This window comes from Schistocerca serialis, chromosome 5, assembly GCF_023864345.2.
Source record: "Schistocerca serialis cubense isolate TAMUIC-IGC-003099 chromosome 5, iqSchSeri2.2, whole genome shotgun sequence".
Taxonomy (NCBI): Eukaryota; Metazoa; Arthropoda; class Insecta; order Orthoptera; family Acrididae; genus Schistocerca; species Schistocerca serialis.
This window is the reverse complement of record NC_064642.1, coordinates 472396622-472411444: the sequence shown is the minus strand read 5'-3', so window position 1 is coordinate 472411444 and position 14823 is coordinate 472396622. Positions and strand designations below refer to the sequence as shown.

The 14823-nt window shown below is 36.9% G+C and overlaps 1 protein-coding gene across 2 annotated transcripts in view; it reads right to left on the bottom strand.

Moving 5' to 3' along the window:
• LOC126481191 (segmentation protein cap'n'collar) overlaps nucleotides 1-14823 on the bottom strand; it is a 384641-nt gene that overhangs the window by 68017 nt on the left and 301801 nt on the right. For both annotated transcript variants that reach the window (XM_050104781.1, XM_050104780.1), the window contains exon 8: nucleotides 6923-7019. In XM_050104781.1, the coding sequence (XP_049960738.1) occupies nucleotides 6923-7019 (97 nt within the window). The remainder of the gene's footprint in view (nucleotides 1-6922; nucleotides 7020-14823) is intronic.

The window sequence follows — 14823 nt, the reverse complement described above, 5'->3', positions numbered from 1 at the left end:
AATTACTGATGGAGGGTGCCACGAACTTTTAAGTCATTCTCAGCCAGGTGTCCGGATACTTTTGATCACATAGTGTATGTAGAAGCCATTTACAATGTTGGTATCAAAATGACTTTTGTTAAATTATTACTTTATTTTGCCAGTTCATACCCTCCCAAATGTAAACTTTCAACACATGCTGCCCTCCATTACAACCACTTACCTGATTGGGACTATGCTGCCAGAATATGAAATTCTTTCTACTGTTCTGCATTACAGGCCACCTGAGAAAGCAATTAAAAATTTCCTAATAACTGGAAAAACAAGAAAAAAAATTCAGTGTTTACTTTCCTTCCCTGCTCTACACACTCCATCACCTGTTCATTTTGTTTTTACACATGCTGTTTGATTCTCTTCCCTTTCCCTTTTTTCATGTTCTTTCTTCTCATGGTGGTGATTTTACCATTTGCTTTAATTATGGGTCTTCAAATGAAAACTACTACCTCAAGTCTGATTTAGGTTAGAAACTGGCAAAGAAGTAATGATACCTACAAATATTTCCATACTTATATCCTTAAAATAAAATAAATAATAATGTTACATATAAACATGACCACCCCTCTGACATTTATAAAGCATGACTGCTATCTTTCGCAGCTGATTTAAGCACCACTATAAAGTTTATCTGTGGCACACCAACAACTCGGACGGTAAATGATATCTTACCAAAAGACCCTGTTTGTTCCACTGAAAATAAGCTAGCATTTAACATCACAAAACACAATCAATTAAATTCTATAACACAGGACTTGTAAAAATGCATGGTAAAAGAGGGAAGTAAATATCTAAAGCGTATCTTCTTTTAAATTTTGTCTACATCACTGTTCATATCTTAAACTAAGCACATATATCAAGGAGATCCTTACACAATTAGACAGGCATTGCTTAGTACTGTATGAGGCATATCACTAGGCCAGCAACTCATGCTCAATAACTGGCACTGTACCTTCAACAAAAATGTGCTGATAATCAGGATTCATAACTGATAGAGTTCAATTGTGTTGATGTTTTATAGTAGTTGTTGTCATCTTTCAGTCTGAAGACTGGTTTGATGCAGCTCTCCATGCTACTCTATTCTGTGTAAGCTGCTTTAGCTCCAATTAACTACTGTAACCTATGTCTTTCTTATTCTGAGAACTTTATTCATGTCTTGGTCTCCCCCTATGATTTTAACTGTTCCTCTTGCCACTAAACTTCACTAATTCCCACTATATCTAACTTCAACCTATCCATTTCACTTTTTAAATTTTGTAGCCTACCTGCCTGATTAAAGGATCTAACATTCCCCACTCCAATCTGTAGAATGCCAGTTTTGTATCTACTAATGACAACATCCCCATTAGTAATCCCCACTGGACTTCTGAATGGGGGATTATTTTACCTCTAGAATATTTTACCCAAGAGGATGTCATCATCATTTAACATTATAGTAGAGCTGTATGCCCTTGGGTAAGATTATGGCTGTAGTTCCCCCTCACTTTCAGCCATTTGCAGTACAAGCACAGTGAGACCATTTTGGTTGATGTTACGAGGTAGATCAGTCAATCATCCAGAACGTTACCAGTGCAGCTACTGAAAATGCTGCTGCTCCTCTTCAGGAATCACACAATTGTCTGGCCTCTCAACAGATACCCCTCCGTTGTGGTTGCATGTATTGCACAGATATCTCTATTGCTTAGGCATGCAAGCCACCCCACCAATGGCAAGGTCCACAATTCACTAGGGGATGGAGGAGGGGGAGGAGAGAGATGGGTTATCTACATTTATACATAATCAAAACTAGTGCTGACATGATTTTTTCTGTGGTAAACTGATGTCATTCCACAAAATTTGCAATGAGTGAGATGAACCCAGACTACACAGTACAGCTTTGGCTCATTCTAAAAGTGAAAGGTGACTAATGAGATCTGCATATGTACTGAAGATTCCACAGACAGGAATTATCTTGCAGTGTGTTGCTGGAAGCAAGGGGATACTGGATCATCTCTCATATAGCCCTCTTGTGACATCAATATACCCAGTTCATGAGATTTATTATTTACACTTACCCACTGCTTTACAGAAACAATTTTACAATAATGATACACTGCAGCAAAAATGGATACATGAAGAGTAGAGCATACAACTTACATATTTGGACAATGAAACACTGCTGATCAGACAAATTTGTAATTTTTCTCTTCCATCACACAGTTGTTTTATTCAGTAATCATTGTAATTCACAGACCTTCACTGATGCACCATGCAGCTATGACTTTATTAAAAATTCACATTCAGAGTGCCCTATATATATTTGCCAATCAACCAACCAAACTCAGGTTCATGGTCAGTCATTTAATGTAATCAAATTTTAGAGTTTTTAAATGAACAATATTTCACTGATTTTTTTTTGGTGGTTACATCTTACTCAATCTTGACGTGCTACCATCAGTGTCACATAATTCAGTTCACTAGCTGCACTGCATTCGAATATCTTTTCCCCACTTTCCAGATTTGTGTTTCTTACTTCTGAAAGGTTGATGTAAATCACTAACATTTTTATGATGCTATAAATCTGTTTCCAGTATCTTCATTATTGATGTATTTTACATTTGAGAGAGATTTACCTTCATTTTTAATATTTTTTAAAGGAATGAACCTATGTATTAACAACTCTTTCTTTTTGCATGCTCATTTACAAAATGCTGCAAGCATAATTCCTCTGTTGGAAAGTTATTCAAAACATATTTTCTTTTAAATGTACAGACACTAGTGCCGTCTTCATCAGATCAGATGGGAATTAGTAGGACAATAATTAAATGGATCAGTATTTTGAACAAAACCTTTATCTTGAGTGAGATAACATTTGGTGTGTACACCATTTTAAGTGTGCACCTTTTAAACTACAGCTGCATCTTTTTATAACACTAATGCAGCCAGGACATAGGTGTTGATATTTTAGATACAAATGATATACAATGTCATGTTTGAAAAACAACTGTTTTACTTTAATAGCAGTATAGTGGATTTGTTTTTCACTTCCTATCAGCAGAGCTACTCAAATACGCTGAACTTTGCCTGTTGAGCTTTATTCATTTCTTAAATTCTATAGAAATTATAATTCATAAGCCAAATATGTAATTTAATTGCAGATCTGAAGTATTTTATGTTATTGGAACAGCTAGTTTTATCCACCTAAAATATAAAGTGGATTATGCACACAGAATAATGACAAATTGCTCATTAATAAAAGGACATCAGCTTTGCAGTCATTAGCCAGGACCTCCATTGTCTATAAAATGTGCTGAAATGACAATGGCTAATTTAAAAATTGCTTAAGATCCAGCTTGACCAACAGAATTTTTATTCTTATTCTTTTTTATGTCCTCCCTGAAGATGTGAGTAATACAAATTTTTATATTTAGTGTTCCATTTTTCATTTTCCATGAGTGAATGAAGAGTTGCACCTGTTTCCCTCAGAAACAAAATGGGGCAGTGCTGCTCTCATTGCCAGGGAATTATATCATTTGATCAACCAATACATGAGATGTTAAATTGTGCCACCACTTGCAGCAGAAAAGAATAGGGGATTAGGAACTAGTATCAGAGAGGAATGGCATATAACTTCATTGAGTTTGAAAGTCTTTTCACCACTTCCCAATTTTCTTTTGGAAAACACGAGCAGTGCCAGAATAGAATGAAACTGGTACAATGATTCACATGAGTGAGAAAGAATTAAGACCCATACAAAGAGAATTGACGACTAGCAAGAAGATATGCTGAAAGACCACAGTAGAGAAAGAATTCCATCACATTCACAAACTGTGGCACGGGTAACGAAATGAATTGGGAACTGTTCCAAACACACCAGTTACAGTCATGGAATAAATATATGGCAAAAAGAAAGAAAAGTGAAAAATGAAGAATTGATATGAAAATGATCTTATGATATTATTTGTTCAGCTGCCTCCAGCAAGCCTTTGTATTTGATGCCACTTTGGTGACTTAAACACCTTTGTGACAAAGATGAGATGAAATGAAATTATATGATTAGGTCAACACAAATAACCAGCCCCAAATATAGAAAATCTGACCCAGCCAGGGATCGAACCCCGGAGCCCCCAATCTAGAGGAAGTGGCACTAACCATTAGACGATGAGCTACAGACAAGTTAAGAACAAATTCAATGAAAAAGTGCATTAAGTCCACAAGGAAACCTATATTCACAGTAAAAAAGAAATTTTTGGGGGAAATAAAATTCACTGAACAAGCTGAAGAAGACAGGGAAGTTAGGAACATTTCAAGGAAAAACATAACAGCTGCTCATCAGCTTCATTATTTCTTGTGTCACATGGGGCCTTTAGATAGGGCTTAAAAAAGAGTGTTTAACATCCAGATGTGCAGAAACATAACAACTGGTGTGTTTTTTCCTTTCAGGACAGGGTGTGATTCATAATGTAAATAGTGTTTAATATCCAGATGCGTTCTTATTACGGCATAAATCATGCAATACCACATTGTAAGGTGGATATGAGAAATAAATTTTAAAAAACGGCCTTTTTCAAGTTGCTAATTTTGGCCTTCAGGTCCAAAGCACACAAAATACATTCCATCCAACTGCTAAGATTTTCACCAAATCACACTGTTAATTAGTTGAGGGACAGAAAGTAATGGAATTAAGTTGTTGGCAGGAAAGTGAATCATTTGTTGGGTAATTTTTTTCAACCAAACATTATGGATAGATTTAATTACAAAAAGAATTCACCTGGAGAATGAGAAGAGCAACATGAATTATGGCCTTAATAAGTAATCCATTCCACAAATTACTAAAGTGGTGAACAGGTGACACAATAATAAACTGTGTAGAACTAAGTTTGCTACTAAATTCGACAGTATAAACTTCTTTTAAGCATTATGTGATTATGTTTTTATAATTTAAAGTAACTACATACAACCTGCAAAACAATGCTTTCTGTGTTTCGTTCTTATGTAATTAAAGAGTTGGCAGCAACTGCCAGATCAAATGATTTATTTATTTATTTATTTTATATTATGGTTTCATCCATTTACTCATTAAGAAAGTACAAACATTCAAAAGAACTGGTTCATATCTTGTAAAGAGAAGCTATTGCTTATTTTATGTATGAGGTCTGTTCAAAAACTTCCAGAACATTCATAATTTTGTGCCTATGGTGTGTTGGAGCAAAATGAAGTTGGCATCCCTGTGCATGCCTGTGTTTAACGGGTAACTGCAGGAACTTTCATTCTTCTTCTTCTTCTTCTTCTTTCGAATGGGCCAGTTAGGGACCACAATATTCTACTTTTCTGCCTGGAGAGGGACTTGATGTTTGCCCAGTTATCCAGCAGTCTCTAGCTATGTTTCTCCTTTCTCTCCTTTGTCCAAAGGACACTGGTCTTTTTATGGGGTGATCTGTCCTGAAACTTCTTTTCTTTTAGTATCCTTCTGAGAAGTGCTCCGTTTCTAATGTCACTTTCAGTTATGTTCAGTTCCTGGATGTCTTTCTTGACTTCTATCAGCCATGGTGTCAAGGTCTTCCTGCTCTTGCAGTAGTTGAGAAGTCAGTTGGTCAGTATTGTTTGGTCCATCCTTGTGATATGTCCGTAGAAAGCAAGACGTCTCTTCCTGGCTACATCTGTGATTTTCTCAGTATGATTGTATAGCTCCTGCTTTGACTGTCTTCTGTACTCACCATCTGTTTTGATCAGTTTTCATTGTTGTATGTCTGTTAGTTACTGTTCAGTGCTGTATTCGGTAGGATGTTGTGTTGCATAGTTTGCAAATTTTGAGATGGCAGATTTAGAAGAGCAATGCATCTGCATTAAATTTTGTGTGAAATTCAAGAAAACCTTTAGAGTTTAAAAAGGGTTGGACAGAAGTTAAAGATGGCCCTCATTCAGGATGCCCTACGACATGTACTGACAACACTCACGTCAGGAACATAAACAAAATTGTGCATGCCAATCGAAGACTGAAACATTTCAGGTGGACTATGTCATGAAAACCTGATGCAGCATCCTGGAATGCATCATGCTGCTGCCAAGTTCGTACCATGGATCATGCGTCAAGACCAGAAAGACCTTTGCTCACAGTCTGTGAAGAGCTTCTGGATCGCACAAACGAGAACAAGATGTTCCTTAAGTCAATCATAACTGGTGATGAGATGTGGGTCTATGGTTATGATGTTGAAACCAAGGTTCAATTTTCACAATGTGTCGGGAAAAATTCTCCAAGACCAAAAAGGTTGTCAGGTCAGGCCAAATGTTGAAGCCATGCTCATAGCTTTCTTTGACTTTGAAGGATTGCTTTATCACGAATTCGTGCCACAAGGATAAACTGTTAACTGATGGTACTATTGGGACATGCTGTGATGCTTGCAAGAAAATGTGAGATGGAAATGACCTGAAATGTGGCGAGACAATTCATGGCAATAATGCACCCGCACCTTCATCCCTGATGGCGCATGACTATTGCATAAAAAATGAAATCACTGTGCTGCCTCATGCTCTGTCCTCTCCAGACCTGGACCCTCTGGACATTTTTTATTTCCCAAGTTGAAAAACCCATTGAAGGGACAAAGATCTGCAATGTCAGACGAGATTAATAAAAATTTGCAGATGGTGCTTCACACTATCCAACAAAAGGGGTGTGAGGACTGCTTCCAGAAGTGGAAACAACATTGGGAGTGGTGTATCAGTTATGGAGGAGAGTATTTCGAAGGAGACCATATCCAATAAGTAAAGGGTAAGCATAGAAAAATTTTGTGGACAAAGTTGAGGAATTTTTTAAACAGACCTCATATTTATTGATCACTGGTGAAAGTAACTAAATTATAGCATGAAATTCAAAAGTTTTATTTAACTGTTAGAATAAAATGGTACTTACTGTCATTCATTGCCATGTCCATCAACTGCAAATCTTCATCATTTAGTATGGATGACAAAAATCCCTCTGTTGTCTGACTTATTTCAGTGGTGGTATTCTGAAATGGATAGCAGATATTATTGAAGCACTAACCACTGTCTCAAAAATTACTGATTGCCTTTATATTATTATAAAATTATTTGAGTATTTCTTGGTCTGCAGAAGTTGCAGACAATTTTTTGCTCATTAACAGCCACAGGAAGCAATTGTACAAATAAAAACAAGTTTGCAGGTACTGAAGTAATTATTATTACTGACACTGAACTGTCAAGTATGAATAGGGAACATGTGATATGCACTTTTCCATATACACAGGAAATAGCACACAGTGCTCATGATGGTTTGAAAAAGGGGAATGAAGCAGAGAATGTTGTACTCAGGTTTCCGGTAGAACCACAATCATATAACGTCTTGTTAGGATACTCATCTTTATTTACATTTTCAGAAGAGAGTTGATGGTTCTCAGTTACAACACAATGAGGATATCTCAAATATATTGTTCCATATTCTACACTATGTAGAGGAGTGTCTCATAGGTTGGTTGGTCGATTCGGGGGTAGGAAACCAAACAGCGAGGTTGTTGGTCCCATCGGTTTAAGGAACGATGGCGAAGGAAGTCGGCCATTCTGTCTCAGGGGACCATCCCAGCATTCTGGACAAGTCCAGTGTACTAACCACTGCACCACCTCACTCGGTTTTTGTCCCATAGCAGTAACCAGTATACAGTTTGAAAAATAATCACAAAAAGTCACTAAAACTGTCTATTAAGATATATATTGCCGTAATGCCAGAAGCTACAAAACAGCCTGCTAATATATGGGTAGTATCAGGAATAATGCAAATATTTTGATGAACTATAAAAATGTAATGGAACAGGGAACTCTGAACATTATATCATTTATGATAAATACATGAAATATTCAAGTGGCAGTTCTATATGACACACTTATGAAACAATTCACATAAATTGTCCACGAGTTTCAAATTACTGCATGCAGTATCATTACGACACTTTGTTGGAGTGCTTCCTTCAGTAGTTCCAAGTGTGTAGGCTTTAAATAATGGAAAGGATAGACTTTAAGTCAGCCAATATCATCAACAAGGAGAAAAATATTTTTCTAACAAAATTGTGAGCAAATGAAACTACCCATTCTTCCAGTTTCATCCAATCTGAAATGAAGAAAGTTACGTACGTGAGTCACTACAAAAGAAATGCACTCTATTTTTGTAAAAATACAGTTTTCATTTTGCTTGTGTGAAAGTTTTACAGTGTGTAGATACATCCTTCCCACTTGTTTTCAAACTTAGTTCAACCTGTTCCCGTGAGTGGCGCCATCACAGTGTGTCTTCAAGACGGCTGCTACACTTGACGTTCATCAGAAGCAAAGCGCTGTCATAGAATTCCTGTGCTGTGAAAATGAGACAGTGGGAAACATCCACACAAGGTTGAAAACGGTGTATGAAGATGCTACTGTCGATCGCAGTACAATTAGTTGGTGGGCAAGCAGGTTACGTGATGAAAGCAGGCACGGCAATATTGAGGATTGTCCTAGCAGCAGCAGGCCTCATACTGCACACATTCCAGACAATGTGCAGAGAGTTAACAAATAGGTGACTGCTGACAGATACATCACAGTCAACGAATTGTCACGCTACGTTGGGATAGGGGAAGGAAGTGTTTGCAGAATACTGAAAGTGTTGGCATTAGAAAAGGTTTGTGCCAGGTGGGTTCCCAGGATGTTGACAGTGGCTCACAAAGAAACAAAGCTCAGATGGACAACACTGAAACACCTGACTTACAGTCCTGACCTGGCTCCATGTGACCATCATCTCTTTGAGAAATTGAAAGAATCTCTTCGCGGAACAAGGTTTGAAGATGATGACTCCCTTGTGCACGCTGCCAAACAGTGGCTCCAACAGGTTGGTCCAGAACTTTACCGTGTGGGTATACAGGCGCTGGTTCCAAGATGGCCTAAGTCAGTTGAGAGGGATGGAAATTATGTGGAAAAATGAAAATATTGTTCCTAAAGGATGTATTTACACACTGTAATACTTTCAAACATGTAGAATAAAAGATGGATTTAAAAAAATGTGTGCATTTGTTTTGGAGTGACCCTTGTAGCATGTCACAATAATGACTAAATCAAAAAACAAATTTTAATGGCGTTTTTTGTTCACAATGTCACTACTTTTTTAATGGATTGGTATTAATAACTTTTGGAAGTCACCAAAGCATCAGAATATTCTTTCCTATGAACCACTTAGTAACATATATTGCCTGAAGTATTAAAAATTAATCCTCCATGGCATTCTCGCTTACAATCCAAGCAGTTAAAGGTATGCTTATTTATTTGCAAGAAGTGTCCTGAGGCTTTGGGTATAACTTTTGAAGTAGACATTTTTGTAACTCAAGTAACCCTTTACATCTCTACTCACCAATAATTTGTCTTGCATATAAGTTAACAAAGCCATATTTTTGTGACTTGGAATTTGTCAACTTTGGCTTCTTATGCAAAGCACATTTATTAAAATCCCTCACTTGCAATCAGCAAAATACAGTATATTAGTCAATAACATTTCCAAATTTAACAAAAATTCTGTTCCTAGGAAATTTTTATTACATGGGTACTAGGTTGCAGGCTAAGGCGTGTTACTGTGCCTAATGCTGGAGACACCATCAGAGGGTATTAAGACTCAGTAGCTTAAAAATTAAAAAAGCTCAGCAAGCAGGTCTATTTATGCTTATGTCCACAACAGTCAGGTCATGACATCATCAGACCATTTCCTAAGATTGCAGAGTAGTGCTGGTGTGTGTTATGGAGCTTGTAGTGTGGAAGAGTTGGCACTGTTTCTTTTATTTAGTACAATATTCACTTCAGTTCTTCTTTTCAGTCAAAGTTGTTTTAGTGCTTTTGAATTTCTATGTGCTCTCTGTACATCACAGCGTAGTAATTATCGTAGAACTATAGTATCGGTACATCAAATTCAGTGGTTTTCTACTACCAGTGCATGACCTGCTACTGCCAATTTATCAGTGTGCCTTTGTGTTCTTTAACCCTTTTAAGGTGTCTGGGACATCTTTCAGATCCCAAGGCTCATTTAGCTACAAAGAAACAGTTTTGATGAGGATGTACACTTCCTGACCCCCAGATATGCTTTTTAGGATTTTTTTATAACTAGGTACAATACAATTATAGCGTGATTTATAGTATAATAATTCAAAATTTTTGCAATTGGGTCAGAAAATACCCCAAATAAATAATATGTGATTTTCAATGTTATATTTCAATTTTATCATGAAAAGAAAAACTTGGCAACAATGTATCTTCTGAACTGACATTTATATGTCCATTGTTGTTAACAATTTGTAAAAGATACATACATATCAATGCGTATGAGAAATTCACAGTGAGAAATGGCATTTCCTTTTTTTTTTTTTATTTATAAAGTAAGACGTGATGTTATATTTTATTTGTCATGGATGATGGTATACTTTTTGCAAGGGGCTACAGTCTTGAACAGACTTCAGCAGATTTACAGAAGAATGACAGTGATAATTAATCAATATTTGGAAATGAGAACGTGAGTGATGCTATTGTAAATATGACAGAGGAAGATATACAGGTAGAGATGCAGTGCACATGTGTTAATGCAAAAAGATGATGATGATGATAACATTCATGAAACTAGTGCACCAACTCTTGTATCTAGAAGTGGGCCGATAATGTATGATGTAGTACCACCTGATGTGCACAAGCAGGTTTCAGGGAATGTAATATGTGAAACTGCAGGTATTCCACTTAACCTTAGATCAAAATTAAAGACAAGGGCAGTCTCAGACTTTTTATCACCAATCAGATGCAGAGTGTAATAGTGCTGCATACCAATGATCATGCAGATTACAGTAAAATTCTATCTTGAGCCGTGGACTGCGCTTGACTCTACAGAACTGCAGAAGAGCGTAGCATTCCAAAGGATTGGAAAAGGGCACAGGTCATCCCCGTTCCCAAGAAGGGACGTCGAACAGATGTGCAGAACTATAGACCTATATCTCTAACGTCGATCAGTTGTAGAATTTTGGAACACGTATTATGTTCGAATATAATGACTTTTCTGGAGACTAGAAATCTACTCTGTAGGAATCAGCATGGGTTTCGAAAGAGACGGTCGTGTGAAACCCAGGTCGCGGTATTCGTCCACGAGACTCAAGAGGGCCATAGACATGGGTTCACAGGTAGATGCCGTGTTTCTTGACTTCCGCAAGGCGTTTGATACAGTTCCTCACAGTTGTTTAATGAACAAAGTAAGAGCATATGGGCTATCAGACCAATTGTGTGATTGGATTGAGGAGTTCCTAGATAACGGAACGCAGCATGTCATTCTCAATGGAAGGAAGTCTTCCGAAGTAAGAGTGATTTGAGGTGTGCCACAGGGGAGTGTCATAGGACCGTTGCTATTCAAAATATACATAAATGACCTTGTGGATGACATTAGAAGTTCACTGAGGCTTTTTGCAGATGATGCTGTGGTGTATCGAGAGGTTGTAACAATGGAAAATTGTACTGAAATGCAGGACGATCTGCAGCGAATTGACGCACGGTGCAGGGAATGGCAATTGAATCTCAATGTAGACAAGTGTAATGTGCTGCGAATACATAGAAAGATAGATCCCTTATCATTTAGCTACAAAATAGCAGGTCACCAACTGGAAGCAGTTAATTCCATAAATTATCTGGGAGTACGCATTAGGAGTGATTTAAAATGGAATGATCATATAAAGTTGATCGTTGGTAAAGCAGATGCCAGACTAAGATTCATTGCAAGAATCCTAAGGAAATGCAATCCGAAAACAAAGGAAGTAGGTTACAGTACACTTGTTCACCCACTGCTTGAATACTGCTCGACAGTGTGGGATCCGTACCAGATAGGGTTGATAGAAGAGATAGAGAAGATCCAACGGAGAGCAGCGCGCTTCGTTACAGGATCATTTAGTAATCGCGAAAGTGTCACGGAGATGATAGATAAACTCCAGTGGAAGACTCTGCAGGAGAGACGCTCAGTAGCTCAGTACAGGCTTTTGTTAAAGTTTCGAGAACATACCTTCACCGAAGAGTCGAGCAGTATATTGCTCCCTCCTACATATATCTCACGAAGAGACCATTAGGATAAAATCAGAGAGATTAGAGCCAACCCAGAAACATACCTACAATCCTTCTTTCCACGAACAATACGAGACTGGAATAGAAGGGAGAACCGATAGGGGTACTCACAGTACCCTCCGCCACACACCGTCAGGTGGCTTGCGGAGTATGGATGTAGATGTAGATAATCTTTGGTCTGCTAATAATAGACGGCTTATCTAAGGCACATGGGAAACTGTTAAATGAATTTTGTTCAGATGAGTAAGGATTATCTATTTTTCAAGCCATGGTGAGCTTTTCAAGATTAATTAATTACTGTATTGTTACATAGTAAGCAGTATATGAATATTTTGCTTTAAAGTAATTTTTGGAACTGAACAATATATGTTTTCATATTTCAAACAAAGCTAGTACACAATTACAACTTATATACAAATTAGATATAGCAAGAAACTATAGAGTTATAATGTCAACATTGTGCATGAGTCTATCAAATAAATAATTATTATTTTTTTTTTTGAAATATTTTACATTTCATTGCTATAAAGGTGATAGAATCACTTTTGGGGTCAAAAAAGACCTCAGACATATAATACACTTTTCCAGAGCTGACACCATGTGAGGCTTAAGCCAGGTATTATTCCTTCTTTTAGTAGTTCTTATGTACAGTTGACTGCATGTTCAAGAGATTTTGTATACACCTGCTGTGGGAAGTGGTAGGCATAGATCCCTTTCAGTGTTCAAATATTTACAAGACTTCTCGGGTTTTAACATTGTGTCAATAATGCATCTTCTTAGCAATCTGCTTAAGTGATCTTTGACTGTTTTTATCAATGGGATGAAAGCTTTCCTCTCAACTGGTTGTTTTTTGTTAGAAGCTCTAAATCTTTTAAAATATACGCTCTATTTTTCTTTGGTCTTTGTGGCGATAATGTCCAGTAGATGAGACTTTATGTTACTTCAACTTATTAATAAAGTTTTTTACCACTGAATGAATTTTTGGCATTACCTCTCAGATGCATTTGACTACTTCATACAATGCAAAAACTGCACCACCTATAAGGAGCAACAAGTTATGATTTTCATTTATTTCACTCACTCGTCACCTGTACCCAAATCTAAACAACAATGTGATTTAACACATATATAGTTCATAAATGACTCTTCTTACAGTCAATTTCAGCCAAGGTAAATATTTTAACACGTGTCACTTGATTACTTCAGTATAAACTCATGGGTTAATGGCACAGCAGCTGGTTAATTGATGAAAGTGAGATGCTCTGAATCACCCATGATATTTGAAACTTCAACAATAAAAATACAAATTGCTGCAATAAGAACATTGGTTTTTTTGAGAGTTTGTCAAATTTTAGAGATGATTTCAAAGAGGACATGATAGTAGAACACCCCAATGGAATATGAATTATGAATAAACCATGTAGTTTTTTTTTTTTTTTTTTTTTTTTTTTGGTCCTCATTGAGGAAAATGTTTAGCCTACTTCTGAAAAAATGTAAACACATGGCGACTAGCATTTGTCTCATGATGTAAGGTATCTGTTCAGCAAAAGTCTGTGTATTAAAATAATACCAGATCATTAGTATAAAATTAGTCTCTTAATTACTGCTATAGAAATCTGCCTGTAAAGTAATATCTGAACTAAACAATGTATAATGTATCTATAACACGTGATACATTCTACATCTGAGAGATATACTCACAACTTGAATGTACGGAACACTGAAACAATAAATTAAAGAAAAGTACACTCACAAGAGAAAGTAGTTTCTGGGTTATATAATAAGAAAAGGTAACTGAAATGAAAGTATGTATCAGAAAACACCCTCAATAAGGACATCTACATACTCCACAAGCCAAAACACAGTACATGGCACAGGGTACCTTGTCCATTTGCTAGTCATTCTCTGTCCAGTTCCACTTGCATATTGAATATGGGAAAAACAGCTGTCTAAATATCTCCATATAAGCACTAATTCCTCTTATCTGGTCTTCACAGTCCGGGCACAAAATGTACATTGGTGGCAGTGGAATCATTCTGCAGTCTGTTGCAAATTCTGGTTCTCTGAGCTTTCTCAGTACAATGTTTTATGGAAAGGACATCATCTTACCTTCGAGGATTCCCATTTGAGTTCACTGATCATTTTGATACCACTTTTGATATCTTCCTTTAATCTGACATGGCGGGGACACTCAAGCAGTATTCAACAATGGGTCACACAAGTCTTCTATATGCTGTCTCCTTTATAAATTAACTACAGTTTCCTATAATTCTGTCAATAAACTGACCTTAGTTCCATTTATACTTCCTTTCATCAATTTTATGCCTAGATATGTAATTGCTATAACTGTGACAAGCAGCACACGATTAATACTGTGTTTTATAGCAAGCTTCCATTTAACACAAAATAGAAATTCTATCTAAGTCATCCTGTATCTTCCTACAGTAACTTGGAAATGGCTTTTAGCACCATATAGCTTGAAATTCGGCCACAGCACATGACTGAAGCATGTGCTGATGTTACGGGCCGTAAACATGCTTTATTTGGAGTGGACTTTATTTGAAGTGGACTGAACACCACTTATATTACAATTAGTAGTGAGACTATATATGGAAAAGGGTTTGGTCACAGGCACAAGTTGTTGGCTAGCAACTCATGGAAATATAACCACTAGATGTTGCTGGACACTCATTATTTTGAAAT